Here is a 24,331-nt window from a genome sequence, read left to right on the forward strand (position 1 = left end):
CTTCAATTGTCTCTCTCTGTTGCCCTCTCTTGCTCTCTATCCTCTGCATCTGTATCCCGGGAGAATCACCCAAGGCTGCTTTCTGGCTCCTGCAGTAATTATGCTCTTGTCTTATGGCAGCTAGTGCAGTCAGGTTATTGAGTTTACATGAGTGAATATAGATAATGTGTATCTGTTGTAAATCAAAGCGCCTTGGCTGCGCTGGAGCAAAATGAAGCACAAAGGAATCCATGTTTAATGGCCTCCATAAGGATGCTGGGGAGCAGCTGGATCCAGGGGACGGGCTAATGGCAGATGGAGAACAATTTTTCTACATAGACTGAAAGCACCAGGCAGGGCCGGTCAAGGCAGCTCATGTTACAGGAGTACCCCCCCCCCCCCCCGATATTCCCTTTCCAGCTTCCCCCTACATATCCCCCCATGAGGAAACAAGAGTGAGACTGTGCAAAATACGAGCTAACAGAGAAAATCATAGGGGCTCATTTTACTGAAGTTCAGTAGGTTTATCACATGTTTAATGCTAAGTAACTGCAAAGCCTTTGCTGTAAGTGCAGGGGACGTGTTCAGCATCTGCCCTGCTTTTACTGCATAGGACAAATGCTTACCATACCGCAAGGCACTACATTGCATGCACGTGCAGATAGCATGTGAGCAACCGTGCTACCTGCTCCTGCATGTAATGTGGTGCAGCAGAGCCAGGAGGCAATAAATATATAAGACTGGTGCAGCGGTGCTCCCCCCCCCCCCCACCATTGGCATCTCTCCCTCAGACCCCCTGACATACATCAGAAGCCCCCAATTGCAGCTGAAACCTCACCCCACAGCCCTGATGAGGAGAAGAAGCCCCTCTCCTTGCAGCTGTGATGAGGAAATGATGTCTCCCTTATATGGAAGGATGATAATGTAGCAAGACTACCATCAGGGATCATCAGTGCTATTTTGGATTGTGGCATCTACCCAGGCAGGAAAGGGCGATCACTGCCACCTGGAAACCACTGGACACCAATGTGGACCCCCTGGATGAGTCCCAGGAAGGGGAGGAGGAGGTGGGAGGAGGGTTGACCAAGGGGCAGGGATTCTAGGGCAGAGGGTGGGGTTTTCCTGGAGGGGAGCGGGGTTTGTAAGTCGATACGGGCTGGGTAGTTGGGAGGAGAGAGATCATCTGAGCTTCAGAGGGGGCTTCTTCTCCTTATCAGGGCATGATTTCAGCTGCAATCGAGGGCTTCTGATGTGTGACAAGGGATGCTAAGGAGGGATGCTGAACAAGGAAGAGCATCATCACAACTCTTATGCCAGCGCACTGCGCTAAGACTGCTCTTGAAGTGGCTGTAAGTTTGGCTGCATTATCAGCATTTCTGACAGCTGGCCATTCTTCCACACGCCCATGTCACGCCCAAATCCCACCCTCTCCTGTGTTAAACAGCTAACGTGGGGATTTTACCTCAGCGACTGTCTTTTTAACACAGGAGACAGTAGCGTGGGTCTGCACTACTGTTAGTCGCATGGTAAACCGCTCATTAGCTGCTTAATGCAGCCTTTTAAAAGGGTCTCAACCACTTTCTCCAAAAGAATGAACAGAAAATCTTTGTATAATGCTCAGGGAAACAAGGGAATTATTAGGCATCACTACAGCATATGCTGTATCCAGAAAACGTTGTCTGTCTTGGGAAATACTACTACTACTTATCATTTCTATAACGCTACTAATGTATGCAGCGCTGTACACTGGACATAAAGAGACAGTCCCTGCTCGAAAGAGCTTACAATCTAACTAGGACAGACAAACAGGACAAATAAGAGATAAGGGAATTACTAAGGTGGGAATGATAAAACATGGGTATTGAACAAGTCAGTAAGGGTTAGGAGTTAAAAGCGGCATCAAAAAGGTGGGCTTTTAGCCTAGATTTGAAACAGAGTTCAGCTCCAAAAGCCAGAGATTGCCTCTGTTATTTTTCTCCCCTGCACTCCGTAATTTTATTTTACTGGTATTATTTTCACTTATGTTTCCCTTTTCTTTTTTATCACAGTGTTACTTAGGCAACGCATGTAAAATTATGCCAATAAAGTTATGTGAATCTGACACTGCAAGGACCACAAGGGTCTCTCGCCACCTCTGTGCACACCGTTGCTGAGAAGCCACTAGCTGTTTCTTCCTCACTCAGCAGCAAAATGTAGCAGCAAGAGGAAGGGCTCGATATTCAAAAGGGTTTTAACCAAGGCAAGAGACAGGCTCAGTGGTCTGAATATACATAAGTACATAAGTATTGCCATACTAGGACAGACCAAAGGTCCATCAAGCCCAGCATCCTGTTTCCAACAGTGACCAATCCAGGTCACAAATACCTGGCTAGATCCCAAAAAAGTAGAAAACATTTTATGCTGCTTATCCCAGAAATAAGCAGTGGATTTTCCCCAAATCCATTTTAATAACAGTCTCTATGGACCTTTCCTTCAGGAAACCATCCAAACCTTTTTTAAACCCCTTTTATAAGCTAATCACCTTTACCACATTCTCAGGCAAGGAATTCCAGAGTTTAATTACACATTGAGTGAAGAAACATTTTTTCCGATTCGTTTTAAATTTACTGCTTTGTAACTTCATTGAATACCCCCTAGTTCTAATATTTTTGGAAACAGTAAATGGATGCTTCATGTCTACCCGTTCAACTCCACTCATTATTTTATAGACCTTTATCATATCTCCCCTCAGCCATCTTTTCTCCAAACTGAAGAGCCCTAGCCACTTTAGCCTTTCCTCATAGGGAAGTCATCCCATCCCCTTTATCATTTTCGTTGCCCTTCTCTGCACCTTTTCTAATTCCACTATCCAGCTGATTTTCGAAAGTGATCGCCGTCCATCTTCCGACACAAATCGGGAGGTGGGCGGCGATCTCCTGAATCCGCCCAAATCGGCATAATCGAAAGTTAATTTTGGGCGGCTTCAACTGCGTTCCGTCTCGGGGTCAGCAAAAGCTGAAAGGGGGCGTGTCAGCATGGTAGCGAAGGCGGGACGGGGGCGTGCGTTGAGCTGGCCGGCTTCGCCCGATAATGGAAAAAAGAAAGCCAGCCGTCAGGAGAATTTGGTCCGTTTTATTTGAACCCTTTTTTTTAGGTCCAAGTCCCAAAAAAGTACCCCAGCTGACCAGATGACCACCGGAGGGAAGCGGGGATCACCTCCCCTTACTCCCCCAGTGGTCACCACCCCCCTCCCACATACACACAAAAAAAAATCAGACATTTTTTACCAGCCTGTATGCCAGCCTCAAATGTCATACCCAGCTCCCTGACAGCAATATGCAGGTCCCTGGAGCAGTTTGTAGTGGGTGCAGTGCACTTCAGGCAGGTGGACCCAGGCCCATCCCCCCCACTTCAGCTGTTGAGGTAGGAATGTCAAGTTGACCATGATTGAAGAATCAAACCTGAGGTCTACTCCAGCTGTTGTGAATGTTTGTCCTTGTTATTTGTTAATGAATGTGGTAGAAGCCAGGTGAATGAGTAATTGTAATGCTTGAAACTGGAATAACAGGTCTGTAGGTATCACTGGTATTCTTGGCATTTGTCTTCCCATTTTGCATAACCTCCCTGCCAGTATCATTGCTTCACAGCAAAAAAAAATAAGATAGGGAAACCAAAGCACACAGTACAAAGCAACAAGTTAAAACAGCACTCCAGAACTGGGATAGTAAACAAATCTTTATTGTGAGACCTGACATGGGCCAAGTTTCGGCATCTACGCCTGCATCAGGAGTCTGCAAAATATACTCTTTAAAGAGCTATCTGGAGAAAATCGCTGTTAGAAACCGAAACCTACAATTTTTGTGGACCCTGTCAAGGGACTTCAATGGCGTCACTGTGGTGACTAACTGGGGCAGTTTGTCAGCTGCCACAGTGATGCTGTTGAGGTCCTTCGACATGGCCCAGAAAAATTGTAGTTTTTGGCTTCTAATACTGATTTTTTCCGGATAGCCTTATAAAGAGTATATTTTGCAGACCCTTGATGCAGGCATAGATACTGAAGCACGGCCCATGTCGAGTCTCACAATAAAAATTTGTTTGCTATCCCAGTTATAGAAGGCCTCTAGTATCTTTGCTTCGGTCATGTTTAATGTGGAAATGGAGCTCCTTGTTTAGAAAACCAGAGCTATTTGTTTCACAGTTACATTCATCCAATTAATACAGTGATAAGAACAGTATTTCCCATGCTTTTTCTGTCTATTTTGTTGGTAACATTTTTGGCATCATAACTTATCACGTAAGCCATTTTTTAAAATATTGGTCACGAACCACAGTTTTGTGTTATACAATAAGAGAGATGTGAAAAGGCTGGTGGACAACAGATCTACATAGATTTGTGAAGGAGTTGTATAGGGTATGGTGTGATTTGTGGTGGAGGTTTACTTGGAGGCATGGGGGTGTAACCTGGGATGAGTGTGTGGAGGGAGTGCACTATGCAAGATGCTGAGTGGAGTGGTGTGTGGGGGGAGATGTGTGATGGGTATACGGGTGTATGAGTTGTAAGTGGGGGTGGGGACATATGAGCCGACTCTGTGGGTGCTTGAGCATCCCCAATATTGAGCAAATTCCTTGTATGTGTCCAGGGAGGGGTTATTTCCACTGGGCTTAGCACCCCCAATAATTCTGAAAAGTTGGCTTCTATAGTGGGGAGCAGGGGAGGACTGGATGAAGGAGGTGTATAGGAGTGTGTGTAGTGGGGGCAGGTAAGTGGGGGTCTGAGGATGTGGTATGCTTGTGAGGGTGTGTAAGGTTGCATCAGCATGCAGGGTTCCTACTTTTGGGGTATGTGTGTGTGGATGTAGGTATGTGTTTAGCAGTGGGCCTGAGGTCGAGATATAATCAATCCAGTGACTTGAGGGGTCCTTTTACAAAGGTGCGGTAGCGTTTTTAGCGTGCTCTAAATGCTAGAAACGTCCATACGTTCTTATGGGCGTCTCTAGCATTTAGTGCAAATTTGTAAGAGGACCTCTGTTAGGAAATAACTAGTATCTATTACAGAGTTTATGTTTCTAGTTCTTAACCTTTTCAGAGATATTTCTGGACAAACTTTCAAAAATATTTGTAAGTTCATCAGACATCTGAATGTCTCTACTGTAACTCCCCTCTCTCCTGACCTTTCTCCTGGACATATATATTTAGCTCTTTAAGATTCACCTCCTAAGGCTAATGGTACAGACAGTGTCGTTTCTCTGGACTGCCTCTGCCCACTGTCACTCTGGAGTTGCATCTTCCGAAACTGTGCAAAACATTGCATATAAGGTCCCCCTTGTGCCCCATTATCCAAAAGCAAAAAGAAAGATAACCTACTGTCTTTCCTCATGCCGGCATCCAGGCACTTCTGCAGCCGGCAGGCCTGGCACTGCCTTCGCTTGGCTTTGGTGACGACACAGTTTTGGCTAAAGGGACAGGTGAAGCAGATTCTCTTACTGATGGAGCGCCTGCAAGGGAGGGATAAAAGAAAGAATTGGGGGCGGGTGGAGGGTGTTAAAAACAAACAAAAAGAAATTTAAACTCAGAAGGGTAAAATATATTTTCTGGGACCTTAAAGCCACCAGAACCTGACTTACAGGGTCAAAGTGAATGCAATGTCTTGATATATAAATCTATATAAACACCAGATAATCACACCCAAAAGCTGATTTGCAAATATGAAGTACAGTAATAGAGACTAACTTATCAGTTTGTATGTACATAGGAGCGTGATACTCTCAAAATGCCAGAACTTGTGCTGAAGAATATATCAGCAAGCAAAGAAGAAGAACCAAATCCCGCAGATGTAAGTGGCGTACAGGAAAAGCAGGGATGACAAACAAGATGAGACTGGAGTTCCAGAACACTATGGGGCCCTTTTACTAAGCCACATAAGCGTCTATGTGCGCCCAATGTGCACCAAAATGGAGTTACTGCACGGCTACCATGTGGTTCTTGCAGTAATTTCATTTTTGGCGCGCATCTGATACGCGCCGCTGAAAAACAATTTTTATTTTCTGCCACGCGCATTGGGCGCACGCCAAGTGGCATTTGGCACGCGTAGGTCATTACCTCCTGGTTACCGCGTGAGACTTTACCGCTAGGTCAATGGCTGGCAGTAAGGTATCAGATGCGCGGCTATTTTCATTTTGACGTACGTCCATTTTCGGCAAAAAGTTTAAAAAAGCACCTTTTGTAGGTATGCTGAAAAATAATTCTATGTGCACCCAAAACACGTGTCTGCATTACCGCAGGCCATTTTTCAGCACACCTTAGTAAAAGGACCCGTAAAAGCTCTAGTAGCCCAGTGGAACTTTTACATTTTGGAAGCCTAATAAAGCTTAAGGTGTTCTGGAATTCAGACTCATCTTCTTGGTCATCCCCGCTTTTCCTGCATGAAGAATATATTTAATTAATTATGTTTAATTATATGTAATTAATTCTAGAATTCATTGCCAGAGAATTTGGTAAAAGCAGTTAGCTTAGCAGGGTTTAAAAAAAGGTTTGGCTAATTTCCTAAAAGAAAAGTCCATAAGCCATTATTAAGATGGACTTGGGAAAATCCACTGCTTATTTCTAGGATAAGCAGCATAAAATCTGTTTTACTCTTTTGCGATCTTGCCTGGAACGTGTGACCTGGATTGGCCGCTGTTGACTGCAGGGTACTGGGCTTGATGAACCTTCAGCCTGTCCCAGTATGGCAACGCTTATGTTCACATTATACTGGAGGAGTAGCCTATTGGTTAGAATACCAGGCTAACAACAAATGAAGCCCAATTCAATAACCACTGCTCAGACTGCTGCATTTTGGGAAAGTCACTTAACTCTCCATTACCTCAGGTATAAACTTAGCTTCTAAACCCTCCAGGAACAGGGAAATGTACGTAGTATAAGTGAATGTAAGTCACCTTAAGCTACAACTGAAAAAGGTGTGAGCTAATTCCAAATAAATATAAACACACACTTTTCCAGTAAATGGGCCTAAGATAATAAATTTTGGAGCACAAATTGCTTTTTTGAGAGTATCACAGGAAGATGTCTACCAAGGATATTATGGAAAATTCATCATTAGGTTTCCCAGGTTGCCATAAATCTAAAGTCATTTTGAGACACCTTACTATATCGCTGCTCTGTAAAAGGGCCCCTAAGTGACATTTGCTATATTTTGCAGGTATCACTGGCTCAGATCCCTTGAGATAGCGGCAGCGTAACGGGTACCTGTTGGGATCCAGTGAGCTACAGATAAGTGTCATTTTATACTGAAGAAGTTTTTGCCAATTGACAGTCACTTTTGCTATAACATTTTTTGAAAAAAAGGGAAAAAAAGGAAAAAAAATGCTTAACCGCAATTTGAGTTAATTTGGTAAGAGGGAGGTTTTTGGTCAATGATTAGAGCGGTCACCAGTAGGTTTAGTTTTTCACCTGGTTATAATGGTTAGGGTGTTCTGACCCGGTGACATATGAGACTTTAAAATAGTGTTTAAGTGAACCTTAGGTCTACTGTGTGTTGATGTGCTATTATTCTAAATATTTATATGCACTATAGGTGTATAACTAGTGTCTGTTCTAGAATTGTCCCATTCTCAGAAGACTGTATTCGTGAGGAACTAGTTAAACCAAAAGTAGACAAAGCGATGGGGGCCTGATGGGATACATTTATTTATTTATTTATTTATTGTTCACTTATATCCCACATTTCCCCACTCATGTAGGCACAATGTGGCTTACAAACATTAAATAAAATACAGAATAGGAAAACTTAGAAGAATATACAAGGAGTATGCAGGGGGAGAAGCATCTAACAAGGCGAACTAGCAGGGTAGGAGCCAGGGAGGGTACATCAAGCAGCGGTATAAAGTGAGGAATAGGTCTTGGCAAAGAAGTAGGTCTTCAACAACTTCTTGAAGAGGGCGTGGTCCGCTTGAGTTTTAAGGTGTTGCGGGAGAGCATTCCAGTGCTTAGGACTCCAATAGCGGAAAGACGAGGCGAAGATCCTCTTGTACTTGACACCCTTACAGTTTGGGAAGTGAAGGTGGAGGAAGGAACGAGCAGCAGGGTTGGCATTCCTGGGCGGGAGGTTGATCAAGGGGTGCATATACTCCGGGGCAAACCCATAGATAATTTTATGGGTCAAGGAGCAGAGTTTAAAGGCAATGCGCTCCTGAACAGGCAGCCAGTGTAATTTGAACCGTAAGGGTTCGGCATGTGCAAAGCGTTGCTCTCTCAGGATGAGTCTCGCAGCAGTGTTCTGAACTGTTTGGAACTTTTTCAACAGAGAGGCCTGGCAGCCCGCGTAAATTCCGCTGCAATAGTCCAAGTGGGAGAAGACAAGCCAGTGGACAAGTGTGCGGAACAAATCTCTAGGAAGGAAGTATCTGATACGCCGAAGCCTCCACATGGCGTGAAACATTTTTTTGGTGACCAAGTGCACATGATTGTCCAGTTGGAGGTGTGTGTCCAGTTGCACTCCTAAAAGCCGAAGGTATATATCCGAGAGTACTCAAGGATCTTGGAGAAGTTCTGACGACTCCACTGTCTGACCTATTCAATGCTTCCTTCGAATCTGGAGTGGTCCCAGAGGACTGGAGAAGGGCGGATGTGGTCCCTCTGAACAAGAGTGGAAGTAAGGAGGAGGTTGGGAATTACAGACCTGTCAGTCTGACCTCAGTGGCGAGTAAACTAATGGAAATGCTTCTAAAGCAGAGGATTGTGAAGTTTCTCACATCAAATGGCCAGCAGGACCTGAGGCAGATCTTGTCAGACACATCTGATTGACTTCTTTGACTGCATGACCAAACAGTTGGACATGGGACAGGCACCAGATGTAGTGTACTTGGATTTCAGCAAAGCCTTTGACATGGTTCCACACAGGCGACTGAGAGTGTTTAGAAGGAATGGATCCACAGAATCTTAGCGGAGATTAGGTGGTGACTCTGGTAATTGGGAAGTAAAACCAGTGCTGGGCAGACTTCTACAGTCTTTCCCTGATCGTGACTGAATAGATATGGATGGGCTGGAGTGTAAATTTTAAGGGGTTTCGACATTAGCTTCAGAACTTTTAGTACAGGAACAGTGCTGGGCAGACTTTTACGGTCTGTGCCCTGAGAAAGGCAGGGACAAATCAAACTCGGGTATAAAGTATCACATACCATGTAAAATGAGTTTATCTTGTTGGGCAGACTGGATGGACCGTTTAGGTCTTTATCTGCCGTCATTTACTATGTTACTATATGTTACTATGAGTGCCCTCAGTATGGGACCTTGCGGAAGGACTGTCTGGTAAGGTTTGTCTCTTTGCGGATGATACCTTACTCTGTAATAGGGTGGACACCCCAGAGGGTGTGGATAGCATGAGGAAAGATCTAGTGAAGCTTGAAGAACAGTCCAATAATAGGTAACTAAGACTTAATGCCAAGAAATGCAGGGTCATGCACTTAGGTTAAAAGAATGTAAAGGAACGGTGTAGTATAGGGGTGAAGTACTTCTGTGTATGAAGGAAGAGCGAGACTTGGGGGTGATTGTGTCAGATGATCTCAAGGTGACCAAACAGGTAGAAAAGGTGACAGTCAAAGCAAGAAGGATGCTTGGGTGCATAAGGAGAGGGATGACCAGCAGGAATAAAGAGCCCCATTTAGAGCACTGTATGCAATTCTGAAGACCACACCTACAGAAAGATATAAACAGGACGGAATTGGTCCAGAGGGTGGCTACAAAATTGGTAAGCGGTATCGGTCATAAAACATATAGGGACAGGCTTATGAACCTCAACATTAATGTATGGGAGGTGAGCCTTTCTCAAATGAAGGAAATCTCTGGAATGAGAGGGCACAGGACATAAGCTTAGGAGGAATCTATGAAAATACTTTTTCACGGAAAGGGTGGTGGATGCGTGGAGGTTGTGGAGACCAGGACTGTGTCAGAATTTAAGAAAGCGTGTGACAGACCCTTCACTGGCTCCCTATCCGTTTTCGCATCCTGTTCAAACTTCTTCTACTAACCTATAAATGTATTCACTCTGCTGCTCCCCAGTATCTCTCCACACTCGTCCTTCCCTACACCCCTTCCCGTGCACTCCGCTCCATGGATAAATCCTTCTTATCTGTTCCCTTCTCCACTACTGCCAACTCCAGACTTCGCGCCTTCTGTCTCGCTGCACCCTACGCCTGGAATAAACTTCCTGAGCCCCTACGTCTTGCCCCATCCTTGGCCACCTTTAAATCTAGACTGAAAGCCCACCTCTTTAACATTGCTTTTGACTCGTAACCACTTGCCTCCACCTACCCTCCTCTCTTCCTTCCCGTTCACATTAATTGATTTGATTTGCTTACTTTATTTATTTTTTGTCTATTAGATTGTAAGCTCTTTGAGCAGGGACTGTCTTTCTTCTATGTTTGTGCAGCGCTGCATATGCCTTGTAGCGCTATAGAAATGCTAAATAGTAGTAGTAATAGTAGTAGTAGTCTTAGGAAAAGGAGGAGTTAGTAGTTACTGAGTATGAGCAGACTGGATGGGCCATTTGGCTCTTATCTGCTGTCATGTTTCTATGTTTCTACATGTAAATGTATCTGAAGTGTTCACAATATTTCCATGCACAGTAGGTGTATAACTACTAGTGTCTATTCTAGAATGGTCCTATATGTAAATTTATCTTATGTGTACTCATTGCCAATATTGTGAATATCCAGCAAGCTGTGGTGTCCCTAAGAAGGCTTGGAAGCCCTGCTCCACAACCTTGTTTTTAGTTAATTATCACAGAATGTTCCCAATTTGTGAATTTAAATTCGTATACAGAGATAACTCGTTATAGCATCACGAGCATACTGTGAAGTCACCATGGATACAACAATTGCGGTCAGGAGAGAGAGGGAAACCCGAACTGTCTAGCATCTGAAATTACCATGGCTACAAATACACAGTCAAAGCTCCTGTATTTGTCATTGCCTGCACCCTTCTCCGGCGTCCCCTCATTAGCCAACGTGAGCTGTGTCGATGGATCGGTACAGAATCTGATGACTAATGTCACTAGTGCAGGGTTCTCAAGCCAGTCCTCAGGACACATTCAGTCACACAGGTGTTCTGGATACCCGCAATGAATATGCATGTGATGCATTTCCATACAAAGGAGATAGTCTATGCAAATCTGTCTCATGCATATCCTGAAAACCTGACTGGCTGGGAGTGTCTCGAGGAGGGGGCTGAGAAACCCTGCACAAATACAAGAAATCTCGGGGCTGGTTTCAATCAAACAAGAATTTCGATCGAAATCAAGGTATTATAAAATGACAAATAATTATTCTCCGAGGACAAGCAGGCTCCATATTCTTACGTGTGGGTCGTCGTCCGCGACGGCCCAGGAGACCGGAACTTTTCTTTAGAAAAAAACAGAAGTTTTGAGAGTCTCACCCGCGCGGGCCCGAGTGCACTGCGCATACGTGAGCCGCTTCCCGCCCGCGACGTGAGCGTGACTGAACTAGTTCCTTTTTTTCCGCGATTGAGGAGAGTTGTTTTTCAGACTGCTCTCCTTCATTTTCGCTCAGGAGACCATGATTTTTTGCGTTTTACGCGCCCTTTTCTTCTTTTTTCTTCTCCTTCAAATACAAAAAAAAAAAAGTTGTTCCTTTATTTTTTAGTTTTCTGCCCGGTTGGAAGTTTCCTTTCTTTTTCCGTTGTGGCCGCATTTTTCCCTTTTTTCCTGTGCCTTTTCCTTTGGCACAATCGAGCCGTTTAATTTCGTAGACGCTATTTTTCCATCCATGACATCGAGGACTCCCAGCGGCTTCAAGCGCTGTACTCGCTGCAACCGGAGCATCTCGAGTACCGACCCCCCCACGTGTGGTGCCTTCAGTGTCTTGGACCCGATCATCTTCCGGCTGCTTGTAAGCTATGCAAGTTGATGAAAAAGAGGACCCAGGTAGCTCGAGAGGCTCAGCGTGAGCGGCTTTTCCCAGATCGGTCCGGTCCTTTGACATCGGCATCGACATCGGTACCGAGGTCGGCGGCATTGGCGATGACGTCGAGGGAAGCAGCACTGAGAGTCCAGGTAATGGCTGCCAAAAGACCACTTCGAGCTGGGAGCAGCGAGGCATCGAGCGGGTCTCCACCTGTCTCGAGGCCTACTGCTATGCAGGCCCCCAGGACCGACCTTCGTTGGACCCAGCCCCAAGGAGGTGTGAGGATTCTACGTCCTCCTCGTCAGTACCGAGGAGTGTCGATGACTGGCGTCGAGCGAAGGCGAAGAAGCACCGTCATCGATCTCCTCATGGTACCGAGAGCTCTGGGGAGCCGAGGGAGTCGGCACCCGAGAAGCGTCGGCGCCGGGAGGACCACTCACCCTCCATTCAGGAGGTGCCGATGCGTTGGTCGTCCAGCAGCCTGGTACCGGCTCTCGAGCCCCTTCAGATTCTGGCACCGACTCCTGCACCGGCCCCGCAGCCTTTTCCGATGGCAGCTCTCGATGAGCGTCTCCGGGGTGCGGGTGGGGATTGCGGCGTGGCAGCCTGGGGGGGCGGCGGCGATGACCTCGGGAGGGGGGACGGCCTTGCCCTGGGCCCGGCCCAGTCTCTCGGTGGCCCTGACATACAATTTTTGCCGCACTGAGTCTGGAGTTTAATCCTTAATGCACTTTGATTTTTTTGTCAGTTTCCCAGTAGGATTGGGATTTTTCCTGTTGCCTGGGGGAGAGAGGGGGGATCCTTGTGTGGTGCACATCGTAGGTAAACACCTGATGGTTTTTTTTTCCTTTTCCCTTTCCCGTGTAGGTCTGGGGTGCTATAAGAGTCCAAGCATTTCTGATTGTAATCGGGGTCTGGTTTTACTTTTTATTTTGTTTTATCATTCTGCTTTTTCTTGGTTTTGTGCACCTCTGTTTGGGAGGGGTAGGTTTGGGGTGAGGGTAAGGGACGGGTTTATACTTCAAACATCCTCCATTTGTGTTATCCTACATAATTGCTGTTTTGCCATAGCTTGGAGATAGGAAGGGGAGGGGAGGGTATTTCACTATGGTGAATATCTTCTGTTTTGATGTTGGTTGTTGTTATATTTTTTTCCTTAATGTAATTAGCCTATGCTGTTGTGTATTTGTAGTGTTGTTACCACCTATAAAAATCATTTAACCATAAATTCCTTTACTGTCTTTTGTGTAAATATATATCACAAAAGTTCCAAGGAAAAGAAAACGTCCACCGTTTTTGTGACAATTCTCTTCATGGGCTGATTCCAAACAATAGACCTACTCCCCACCCCCCAAAAAAACCCCGAAACAACCCAGTCCACAAAAAATTATTTCCCGCTTGACAAAAACAGTCATTACTTCTTTATAACCAAAATTCTCTCTGCAAAGAAATATGCTTGAGAAAGATTTGCCTATAATGGAGGCAGTTTGCATGTAAATCTCTCTCATGTGGGATAGCCTGAATACCTGACCCGTTGGTGGCCCTTGAGCACTTGAAGACCATTGCCGTAGCTAATTCATAACTGGTGGATGGTGAGATATTTGGGAGGAAGGGAAGGGGCAGATATTCAGTGGAACTTATCCAGGTAGTGCCATGGTGGTCCTGGGGCTGGAGCTTGGGCAGAGCTGGATAAAGTTAGGACAAAAAAAAGGCTGTCATAACTTTAAGGATAATGGTCTGAATATCACCGGTTCCCAGATAAGCAGCAACAAACTACCTGTACCTGGCCATTCAGCACTGGCCAGTATCCAGATATAACACTGAATATCTGGGTGTAACAAGTTCATGGCTGTAGAAACTCTAACTGCCAAGGGCTCAATAGTATCCCTGACATGTCTTAATCTCCTGCTTGGAGTATATAATTTGCAAAAGGAGTACAGTGATATTTTCTGTCTTAAAAGAGTGAACCAGGCTCTTTGGTACTGACGTACTAACTCACCTGAAAAAGCCCTTGCAGCCCTCACAGGTCATGACGTGGAAGTGGTAGCCACTGGCTTTGTCCCCACAGACGGTGCAAATCTTTTCCTCGCCCTCAGGCTCAGTCTCTTCGCTCTCACTGGGCACATGGCTCAGCACTGAGGTACTGCTGAAGCTGCTGTCACTGTCTTCCTCACCCAGCCTGAGCATAGCTGGCACCCAAGGCCACCCTCAAGTGGCAAAGGCCAGTCGTCAACGTCAACACGCTGCAGTAGGGAAGAAAGAAATGTGAAGCAGGGTCCAGCCTGACTCTTCAACTCACAATACAGAGAGGCTCAAGAATGGGAATGGGATCAACTAATTCTTTTTGTATGGTACGTGCAATAAATTTAATTGCAGTATCAGTGTCAAATCGTAAATTTACGAGGGTCACGGTTATGGTATACACAAGATTAGCCTACCTGAGACATTACTCCCAAGAGACAGGTATACAGAAAAAGTAGCACATAGGAGTTTATCTTGTTGGGCAGACTGGATGGACCATGCAGGTCTTTTTCTGCCGTCATCTACTATGTTACTATGTTAATCCCTTTATTGACAGCTGAAATACCAAAGGAAGATATAGACACAGCGTGAAGAGCACACACCTGTGTAAGCAGGACAGTCAAAGTCTGTTAAACATCTATTGCATGGGATAGACCTGAGCTTAAGACTCCAGATCCTACAGGGTTTAGACACCTCCTTCATTCAGCACTAGCTGATCTGTAAACTTCCAGGTCGATAGTCAAAGTGATTTAACTGGCCAGAAACGGCTCTGGCCGCTTAAATCGCCTGTTGTTTTCAGCAGCATTTAACCGGTTAGTGCCGATGAAAGATGCCCAGTTAGCCCATATCTCAAAACGAGCAATTTTAAGGATGTTCTGGGGGTGGGTTTGGCACTTGGCCACTTAAGTGCCGATATTCAGTATTTAACCAGCCAAGGTAACCACATAAATAGTCAGTTCTATCTTTATACGGTAACCTATAGCTGGTTAAGAGTTTAACCAGCTGTGCTTTAGCCGGCTCCTCAAACCTGGATATTTTTTTTTTTTGTTACATTTGTACCCGCGCTTTCCCACTCATGGCAGGCTCAATGCGGCAGGCAATGGAGGGTTAAGCGACTTGCCCAGAGTCACAAGGAGCTGCCTGTGCCAGGAATCGAACTCAGTTCCTCAGTTCCCCAGGACCAAAGTCCACCACCCTAACCACTAGGCCACTCCTCCACTCCTATTCAGTGCCGAAGTCCGGACATGACCCAGTATTGAATTTCCAGGCATAACGCCGACGGCGAGCAGTAACACGCTGAGGAGGAGATTCTATATATGGCACCTAAAAAGCATATTCTATAATCGGTGCCTAGATTTAGGGCCAGTTATAGAATATGCTTAACTCATACTGGATTTCAGTGCCTAAATCTATGCGCATCCATTTATACCAATGAAAACTTGGTTTAAATCCCTGCACATAGATTTATGTGCACTGGGCCGTATTCTATAACTAGGCGTGTAAATTTTGGAACGCCCATGAGACACCCATTTCCCCTCCCATAACCATGCCCCTTTTTGCCTGCACGCGCTAGAAGTTTGACACACATTGTTACAGAATATGTTTAACGGGTTGTGCGCCTAATTTCTAATCAGTGCCAATTAGTGTTCATTATTGCTTGCTAAGTGCTGTTATCAGTGCTCATTAGCTTATTAAGCTTGCTAAATTACGTACATTGTTATAGCATCTGTGCCGATTTCGGCACGATATATAGAATCCGGGGTAAGTGCTTCAGGCTGAATATATATTTATTTATTTATGACATTTATATCCCACATAATCCTAAACAAGTTTGGATTCAATGTGGTTAACAATAAACATTTGCAAAAAGTATACTACAATTAGTAATCGCATATCTATATATATAAAACTCACCCTCAACGTTCTGAAGACAGTGACATTACTACTACTACTACTACTATTTAGCATTTCTATAGCGCTACAAGGCATACGCAGCGCTGTACAAACATAGAAGAAAGACAGTCCCTGCTCAAAGAGCTTACAATCTAATAGACAAAAAATAAATAAAGTAAGCAAATCAAATCAATTAATGTGAACGGGAAGGAAGAGAGGAGGGTAGGTGGAGGCGAGTGGTTACAAGTGGTTACAAGTCAAAAGCAATGTTAAAGAGGTGGGTTTTCAGTCTAGATTTAAAGGTGGCCAAGGATGGGGCAAGACGTAGGGGCTCAGGAAGTTTATTCCAGGCGTAGGGTGCAGCGAGACAGAAGGCGCGAAGTCTGGAGTTGGCAGTAGTGGAGAAGGGAACAGATAAGAAGGATTTATCCATGGAGCGGAGTGCACGGGAAGGGGTGTAGGGAAGGACGAGTGTGGAGAGATACTGGGGAGCAGCAGAGTGAATACATTTATAGGTTAGTAGAAGAAGTTTGAACAGGATGCGAAAACGGATAGGGAGCCAGTGAAGGGTCTTGAGGAGAGGGGGTAGTATGAGTAAAGCGACCCTGGCGGAAGATGAGACGGGCAGCAGAGTTTTGAACCGACTGGAGAGGGGAGAGGTGACTAAGTGGGAGGCCAGCAAGAAGCAGATTGCAGTAGTCTAAACGAGAGGTGACAAGGGTGTGGATGAGGGTTTTGGTAGAGTGCTCGGAAAGAAAGGGGCGGATTTTACGGATGTTGTAAAGAAAGAAACGACAGGTCTTGGCGGTCTGCTGGATATGAGCAGAGAAGGAGAGAGAAGAGTCAAAGATGACATCAGTGAAGCCAAGCCCTGACTTCCTTCAAAAAGGTTCGAATGTTCGTGGTGGTGAAGCCACCAAAATCGCTCCGGGCCCCGCCCTCGAGGGCGGAGGAATGGCAGAACAACCAAGGGGTTGGCAGGGAGGGGGGGGGGGAAATTGCTACAGGCCCCGCCCTCGAGGGCGGAGCAATGGCAGAACAACCAAGGGGTTGGCAGGGAGGCAGGGAGGTGGGGAGGCGGGGGGGGGTGGGAAATCGCTACGGGCCCCGCCCTCGCTTCAAACGTCATGACGTTGAGGGCGGAGCAATGCCACAACAATGAAGGGGTTGGCAAGGGGGGGTGTTGCCGACGAAAACCTTGCTAGCGCCCGTTTCATTTGCTCAGAAACGGGCCTCTTTGACTAGTGTAGTAATAATACAATACACAAACTTCATTACTATTGAATAACAAGAGCAGAGTTCCAAGCATGCCAGGGAGCTAAAAATTACAAGTGTGAGTAAGGGATTTACTAGATAAAGATGCTTTCAACAGCTTCTGAAATAAGAGGTAATCGGTAACGTATCAATGGATTAGGCAGAGAATTCCATATCTTCGTACCTCGATAGGTAAAGCCTGCATTATGAATAGATTTATAATGAAGCTTCTTACAACTTGGGTAATGAAGGAAGAGATAGTCCCTAGATGTAGGAAAAGCATTTTGTAAAGGCAATTCTATCAGGTTTTGCATGTAGCAAGGTAATAAACCATACTAAATTTGATCAACAAGTAATCCAAGAATTTATTGGAATCCAATGTAATTTAGCCTTGGTATAATGAGGAACTCTGCAAACAAGATGGGCAGCAGTGTTCTTGGCTAAAGAGTACTTTAAACCCCAGGAACAAGCCCCCTCAACCCCTCCACCCTAGGTAGGCTAGGGTCTACCTGTATCCCAGATGGTCCTAGATGGGGTGTTGGGGGCAGAAGAGAAACCCCCTTGCTCCTGCCCCGGCCTCTGAAAATGCCGCGAGCTACTGCGAGAGGTCACAACAGCCATTTACAGAGGTCAGCTGCAAGGGGTAGGAAGCAAAGGGGCTTCACTCCTGTCCCCATTACATTAAAAATTTTATAGCCCACTACAACCAACAAGTTCTAAGTGGATGACATCAAGAAAAGGAGCATACTCTAGATGATTATACAAAATAATTAAGGAATTTAGAAACCAAGATACTACATAAATAGATTAGGGGACATATTTTTTGAAAGCAATTTCCGAAACTCAAAATAATGTTCCTTATGTCTTAGGAAAGATGGGAGAGAGTTCCAGCTAGAAGCCGCTTGGTAAGTTACTGTAGTGAAGATTTTAAGAAATGCCAAGCCTTTACTTTACGAACAGTAGGAAAATCTAGCAGAAAAAGATGTTTATTAGCTCTCCCGTTGTTCCTATTAATGCCTCCCACTAGAACCACCGGGAATACAGGTAGACCTGGTCCTTAGAGGGGAGGGGGAAGACTCATTCCTGGGGGGGGGGGGGGGGGGACTTTGATTCTCACAGGCTGGGGGGAGGGGTTGGAAAGGGGGAATTTTTTGGAGGCCGGGAGGGGAATCGAGGCTTTCTTAACGGTGAAATATAGTTATGTTGGTTCTGGCCAATAGGCTCTGGCAGCCATCTTCACCAAATTTAGTCGCCAATATTCAGAGCCGGTGCCCAGACATGGCCCAGCATTGAATACTGGGGGCTAATCTAACCGATGACGGTAAGTGTTTAAAAAAACACTGAATGCCACCAGCTGAAATTGGCCGGACAGTGTTGTTGCTTAGCAGGGCAGTATAGCATTCTATACATTACACATATATATGGGCGCCCTGTCCCAGTGGCGTACCAAGGGGGGGCGGTGGGGGTGGTCCACCCCGGGTACACGCCGCTGGGGGGTGCCGCGGCGCGCGCCTGCTCTGAGTTTGCTAAACTTCGTCACTCGTTCGCTGCAGCTCCCTCTGCCCCGGAACAGAGGGAGCTGCAGCGAAGCGAAGTTTAGCGAACTCGGAGCAGGCGCGCGCCGCGGCACCCCCTCCCCCAGCAGCGTGCACCCGGGGGGGTGTCATTTCGCCGGAGGGGGGCGAAGGTGTCATGTAGCGGGGGGATGTGCTGCACCCGGGGGGGGGGGGGGGGCCAGGAACGCCACTGCCCTGTCCACCCATGTGTACACCAGCCTGCAAAATGCATGCTATTGGAAACATGCGTGTAGTTACAGAGCAGCTTAGGTGCATTTTTGGCATGTACACATACACAGGGCCAGATTCTATAAATGGTGTCAAAATTTGGCACTAGTAATACTTTTAAAACAAATAGGAGGAAACATTTTTTCACTCAAAGAATAGTTAAGCTCTGGAACTCGCTGCTGGAGGATGTGGTAACAGCGGTTCACATATCTGGGTTTAAAAAAGATTTGGACAAGTTCCTGGAGGAAAGGTCCATAGTCTGCTACTCATACAGACTTGGGGAAGCCATACCTGTCCTGGGATTGGTAGCATGGAATTTTGCTACTGTTTGGGTTTCTGCCAGGTACTTGTGACCTGGATTGGCCACTGTTGGAAGCAGGAAAAAAGAGGTGATAGTCTCTGGTGAAGCCCCATTTAGCGTACTGCATGCAATTTGGAGACTGCACCTATAGAAAGATATAAACAGGATGGAGTCAGTCCAGAGGGTGGCTACAAAATTGGTAAGCGATCTCTGTCATAAAACATATGGGGACAGGCTTATGAACCTCAACATGTATACACTGGAAGGCGGGAGAGAGTGGATATGAGAGAGATGTTTAAATACCTCAGTGGCATCAAAGTACAGGAGGTGAGCCTTTTTCAAATGAAGGAAAGCTCTGGAATGAGGGCATAGGAAGAAGTTGAGAGGAAATACGCTTAGGAGGAATCTAAGAAAATACTCCTTCATGGAAAGGGTGGTGGATGTGTGGAATGGAGGTAGTGGAGACGAAGACTGTGTCAGAATTTAAGGAAGCATGGGACAGGCATGTGGAATCCCTTAGGAAAAGGAGGAGTTAGTGGTTACTGAGGATGGGCCATTTAGCCTTTATCTGCCATCTATGTTTCTAGAAGGTCCATTGGTCTGACCCAGTATGGCTATTCTTATGTTCACTCAACGCTATTCTCTAAAGAGCACTTCCTGATGGGTACACTTAATAGAATAGCGTTGAGTGCCGAATTCGGTGCTCAACTTTGGGCGTGAGGACTGATGCCAGCTGAAACCTGATCTAATTCTTGGCACACAAATTGAGCGTGGATCCCTGCTCCAATAATTATATCATTAGGGCCCATCAACTAATTATTTTGGGCACCAATCTGGGATCCATGCCCAAATTTGGATGCCCTTTATAGAATCCGAGGGGGGGTATATGTTAGCATGCTAAACATTTATGCACATAACAAGTGCATAAATGTTAGTTTCCTATTTTATAAAATTACTCTTAGGGCGTGAGAAACAACCTGCCCATATCTCCCACCCACTCTGCTTTTTCTTAGCCCAGTACACTCATAACAAAACATGATCCTGTATCCCAGTTGTCGTAGATGGGGCAGGGGCATAGCCAGACAACAGATTTTGGGTGGGCCTAGGCAAGAATTGGGTGGGCACCAAGTGTTCTCCCCCCCCCCCTCCAAAAAAAAAATCTCAGCTGGTGGGAAAACGCTTCTTTCCACCTTGGAAGCAGGAATGCACTGAAAACTGACCATGCTAAGGTGCCGGTGTCGTGGAGAGTAGCGTTTTTGTTACCATCAGGGGGAAATCTTCAGCTGGTGGAGCTTGGAATTACCACCAGTTACCACTAAACATGTGCTACTGTTGGGTGGGCCTCAGTCATAAATGGGTGGGCCCTGGCCCACCCAAGCCCACCTGTGGCTACGCCACTGAGATGGGGACAGTTTCATCCAGAAACTGCAGAAGAGAGCATGAGAGGCAAGGAGATCTTTTCTATTGGTCAGAGTCTGTGGGAGGGAGCACAGACAGCGTAGAGAGCTCTTTCATTGGTCAGAGTCTGTGGGAGGGAGCACAGGCAGCGTAGAGAGCTCTTCTGTAGGTCTGAAGCTGTGGGAGGGAGCACAGTAAGTTGTCAGAGCTTGTCTACTGGCCAGAGGTTGTGGGAGGGAGCAAAATCAGTTGGAAATACGCTGGCAGAGATTGAGTTCTTCTATTGGTCAGAAGGTGTGGGAGAGATTACAGGCAGTGGAGAAAGCTCTTCTATTAATCTGAAGCTGTGAGGTGGAGCTCAGTGAATTGGAAGAACTCAACTATTAGTTAGAGAATGACACGAGGACAAAGTTTGTCCCCGTCCCATCCCCGTGGGTTCTGTGTCTGTCCCAACCCCATCCCTGTCGTCCCCGCGGACCCTGTCTTCATGCCCGCAGGCTCTGTCCTCATCTGCAAAAGCCTCGAACACTTATGATTTTTATATTTAAATCTTTTTATTAAAGTATAAAAAGGAACAATATGCTGTGCAACTGTTGTTTATAAATCACAAATAGAAAACAATAATAACAACGAGCAACTATAATAACCCCACAACCACCACCCTCTACCCCAATAATAGCTGACTTCTACTACCCCAAGGAATCCTAATCCACCCTGTTAAAATGCCCAGGGGTACAAAATGCAACCCGCTCTGTATGCCCTTGCGGGAAAGAAATATTTATTCATTATTTATTGCATTTGTATCCCACATTTTCCCACCTCTTTGCAGGCTCAATGTGGCTTACAATAATGGAAATATATAATGAAATAGACATTTAGTATTATGGAAAGAACTTGGATAGCATGATAATGAAAAAGCATGATATTAGTATAACAAGGAAGTATTATAAGACAGTACTGGATATGTATGGAGGAGTTCACATTTGTCCTGTTATGAATTTTTAATCTGTGGATGAATAAGTCATCAACAATCTCAGGATTCAGTCTAGCTCTCCTGTCTTCCACAGTCCTTCCTGCAATAGAAGATGTCCTCTCAGAAGATGTGCTGGTAGCAGGAATGTTCAGGATCCCTCATGCACATTTTGCCAGTTGTGGCCAGCATGTTTGCTTGTTTTTCCCAAAAAATCAGAATATCGTCGTCTGCATCACTCAAACATAAATAACAGTCCAGTTCATTAACAGGCTTCAAAGTAGAGAATGACACGGGGATAACGTTTGTCCCCATCCAGTGCCGCCGAGAGACTGAGCCGGGCCCAGGGCAAGGCTGCCACTGGGCCCCCCCCCCCAGGATCGTCACCCCCGATTGCTGCTGCTGCCCACCTGCCGCAACTGTTAAGTACCTTGGTTGGCAGGGATCCCAAGGCCCAACCAGCAGAAGAGATCGTCCTCCAGTGCTCATCTTCGTTGTGCTGTGTGGCCTTCCCCTGCAGCTGCTTTTCCCCTCAGGCTGTCTGCCCTCTCTCTGTCTTCTATCTAGTATCTGCTATCTCTGCCCCTTCCATCCGCCATCTGCCCCTGTCTACCCTCTCTCTCTCTCCCCTTTCCAACCACTGTCTGCTCTCTCTCTCCCTTCCATCCAGAGTTTACCCCCTCTCTCTGCTCCTTCCATCCATCATTGCCCTCCCTCTCCCATCCATCCAGGGTCTGCCCTCCCTCTCTTTCCCTTCCATCCAGGATCTGTCCTCTCTCTCTCTCTCTCTCTCTCTTTCTCTACCCCTTTCTTTTCAGCCCCCAGTTCCAGCTTCATTATCCCACCAGTCCCCAGTTTCAGCCCCTGCCCTTTTTTCCTACCACCAGTCCTGAGATTCAGCCCCAGCCACTTCTCCCTGTCCCCTTTTCAGCCCACAGTTCCAGTACTAGCCCCCTTATCCCACCTACTTTCCTTTTCAGCCCCCAGTTCAAGTCCCCTTCTTCCATCTGTCTTGCATTACGACCCCTCTTTTTAGCCCCAGCCCCATTAACTCATCTGCCCCCCTCTTCAGCCCCAGACCCATCCTCCAACCTGCCCCTGCCCCAGGCATGGCCCCCATTCTCCCTCCTGCCCCTTCTCAGACCCCAGTTCCAGCTCCAGCCCCCTTCTCCCATCTGAGCCCCGCCTCCAGTCTCCACCTGCCTACCCTCAGCTCCCTCGAAAGCCCTCTTCTGTCTGCCACCCGGCCCCCTGCATTTAAAAAATATATATCTCAATCGGCAGCGCAGCACCAGCATGCAGTGCTTGCGTGAAGGAAGCAGATCGACTCGGGCCCAGCCTTCCCTGTGTCCCGCCCTTGTGGAAAAGGGAAGTTACATCAGAGGAGGGCGGGACACAATGAGGGAAAGCCGGACCCAAGGCGATCTGCTTCTTTCATGAGGACGCAAGGTGCTGCCGATTGAGAGATTTTTTTTTTAAAAATACAGGGGCAGATCGTCGTTGCTCCGAGCAGAAGAGGGACCCCGGGCCCGGGGAATTTTGCCCCCCTGCCCCCCTCTCGGTGGCCCTGTCCCCATCTCCACGGGCTCTGTCCCCATCCTGCCCTGTCCCTGCAGGATCTGTCCCCATCCCATCCCCTCAGGGTCTGTTCCTGCCCCCTCCCATGTGCTCTGTCCCCATCCCCTCCTGTGGGCTCTGTCCCCATCCCCAGTTACCGTGGGTCCCTGTCCTCGTGCCATTCTCTAGTCAGAGGCTGTGGGAGAGAGCAGGGGTAGTGGGGAGAGCTGTACTATTGGTTACAGGTTGTAGGAAGGAACACAGACAGTGGGGAGGGTTTTTCTAATGGAGCTGAACAAGAATTTAATTGTAATAAGTAGAGGAGTTTTGGTACAAGACTAGCCTCATAATCCATTTGCACAGGGAGCTTGTTTGGAACCAGCAGGGCTAATGATCTGATTCCGACACGAAGTGAGCTTGTCCCAACCTATATATCTGAGCCAGACTCTCAGCACTAGCACACAGGGAGTGGCAGCTTGACCATTTGATCCTTTAAATGTCCATTTCCCTCTCCCTTCTCAAACCTGAAACCTTCAGCTGCTCTCTCTGATTCCTGACTCTTTTTCTTGGCCTGTCTGTTCTTTACTGTCTCTTTCCTTCTCTTGTTCTCCCCGGTATATAACATGTAAACCACTTCGATTGCATCACAGAAAGGCAGTATATCAAATGCATTACCCTTCCTTATCGGCCTGTCTCTGTTTTGTTCTACTGTCTCTCTGTTCCCGTGGTCTCCTTCTTCCTTTCCTTGTATTTTTTTTTCTCTTCCCTCTCTCCTCCGCTTTCTGTTCATAGCCTTATAAAAAATCCTGTTGCTTAGTAGGAAAAGAAACATAACCTATTTTCTACAACCTTTTCCCTGGGTGCTCCCTCCATGATTAATTTCTCGCTTTTCCTCACTCCTCCCTCACAGCACTAGTCGGGTTGGATGAGGTACTCACCCTCGCACCAATTAGCAGCAGACGCAGTCGTGCCCACAGTGCCCCACCGCCTCTGGATCTCCAGAAAAGAAACACTCCCCCGCAATGCCCCGCCACATCTAGGTCTTCAGAAAAGAAACACTGTGTGTAGACCTGACCTTACTTCCAAAAACTTTCAGTCCCTGGTATTTAGGGTGGCAAGTGGCAGGTATGGGCGTGCTCACATAAAAAAGGTCCCTGTAATTACACTTGCACCATAAGTAACTTTCACTGGTTTGGTGTGTGTGTTTTTTAATGATATATTTTGAAAGCATATGGAATTTGAACTTTGGACTTTCTGGTTCAGTGGAGAGGAAACA

The 24,331-nt window shown here is 46.4% G+C and overlaps 1 protein-coding gene across 4 annotated transcripts in view; it reads right to left on the reverse strand.

The window, feature by feature from the left end:
* The window catches only part of NR1I3 (nuclear receptor subfamily 1 group I member 3), a 111,344-nt gene that overhangs the window by 43,749 nt on the left and 43,264 nt on the right, over window positions 1–24,331 (reverse strand). Inside the window, exons 1-4 of one of the 4 annotated variants that reach the window (XM_030188354.1) lie at window positions 23,994–24,218; window positions 23,731–23,861; window positions 13,876–14,119; window positions 5,323–5,453 (exon numbers count right to left, since the gene is read on the reverse strand). In XM_030188354.1, the coding sequence (XP_030044214.1) occupies window positions 5,323–5,453; window positions 13,876–14,063 (319 nt within the window). In that variant the 5' untranslated portion in view covers window positions 14,064–14,119; window positions 23,731–23,861; window positions 23,994–24,218. Of the gene's footprint in view, window positions 1–5,322; window positions 5,454–13,875; window positions 14,120–19,120; window positions 19,163–23,730; window positions 23,862–23,993; window positions 24,219–24,331 lie in introns of those variants that run through there. The other 3 variants (XM_030188352.1, XM_030188355.1, XM_030188353.1) reach the window with 3 other exon arrangements.

Source organism: Microcaecilia unicolor, chromosome 14, assembly GCF_901765095.1.
Source record: "Microcaecilia unicolor chromosome 14, aMicUni1.1, whole genome shotgun sequence".
NCBI lineage: Eukaryota > Metazoa > Chordata > Amphibia > Gymnophiona > Siphonopidae > Microcaecilia > Microcaecilia unicolor.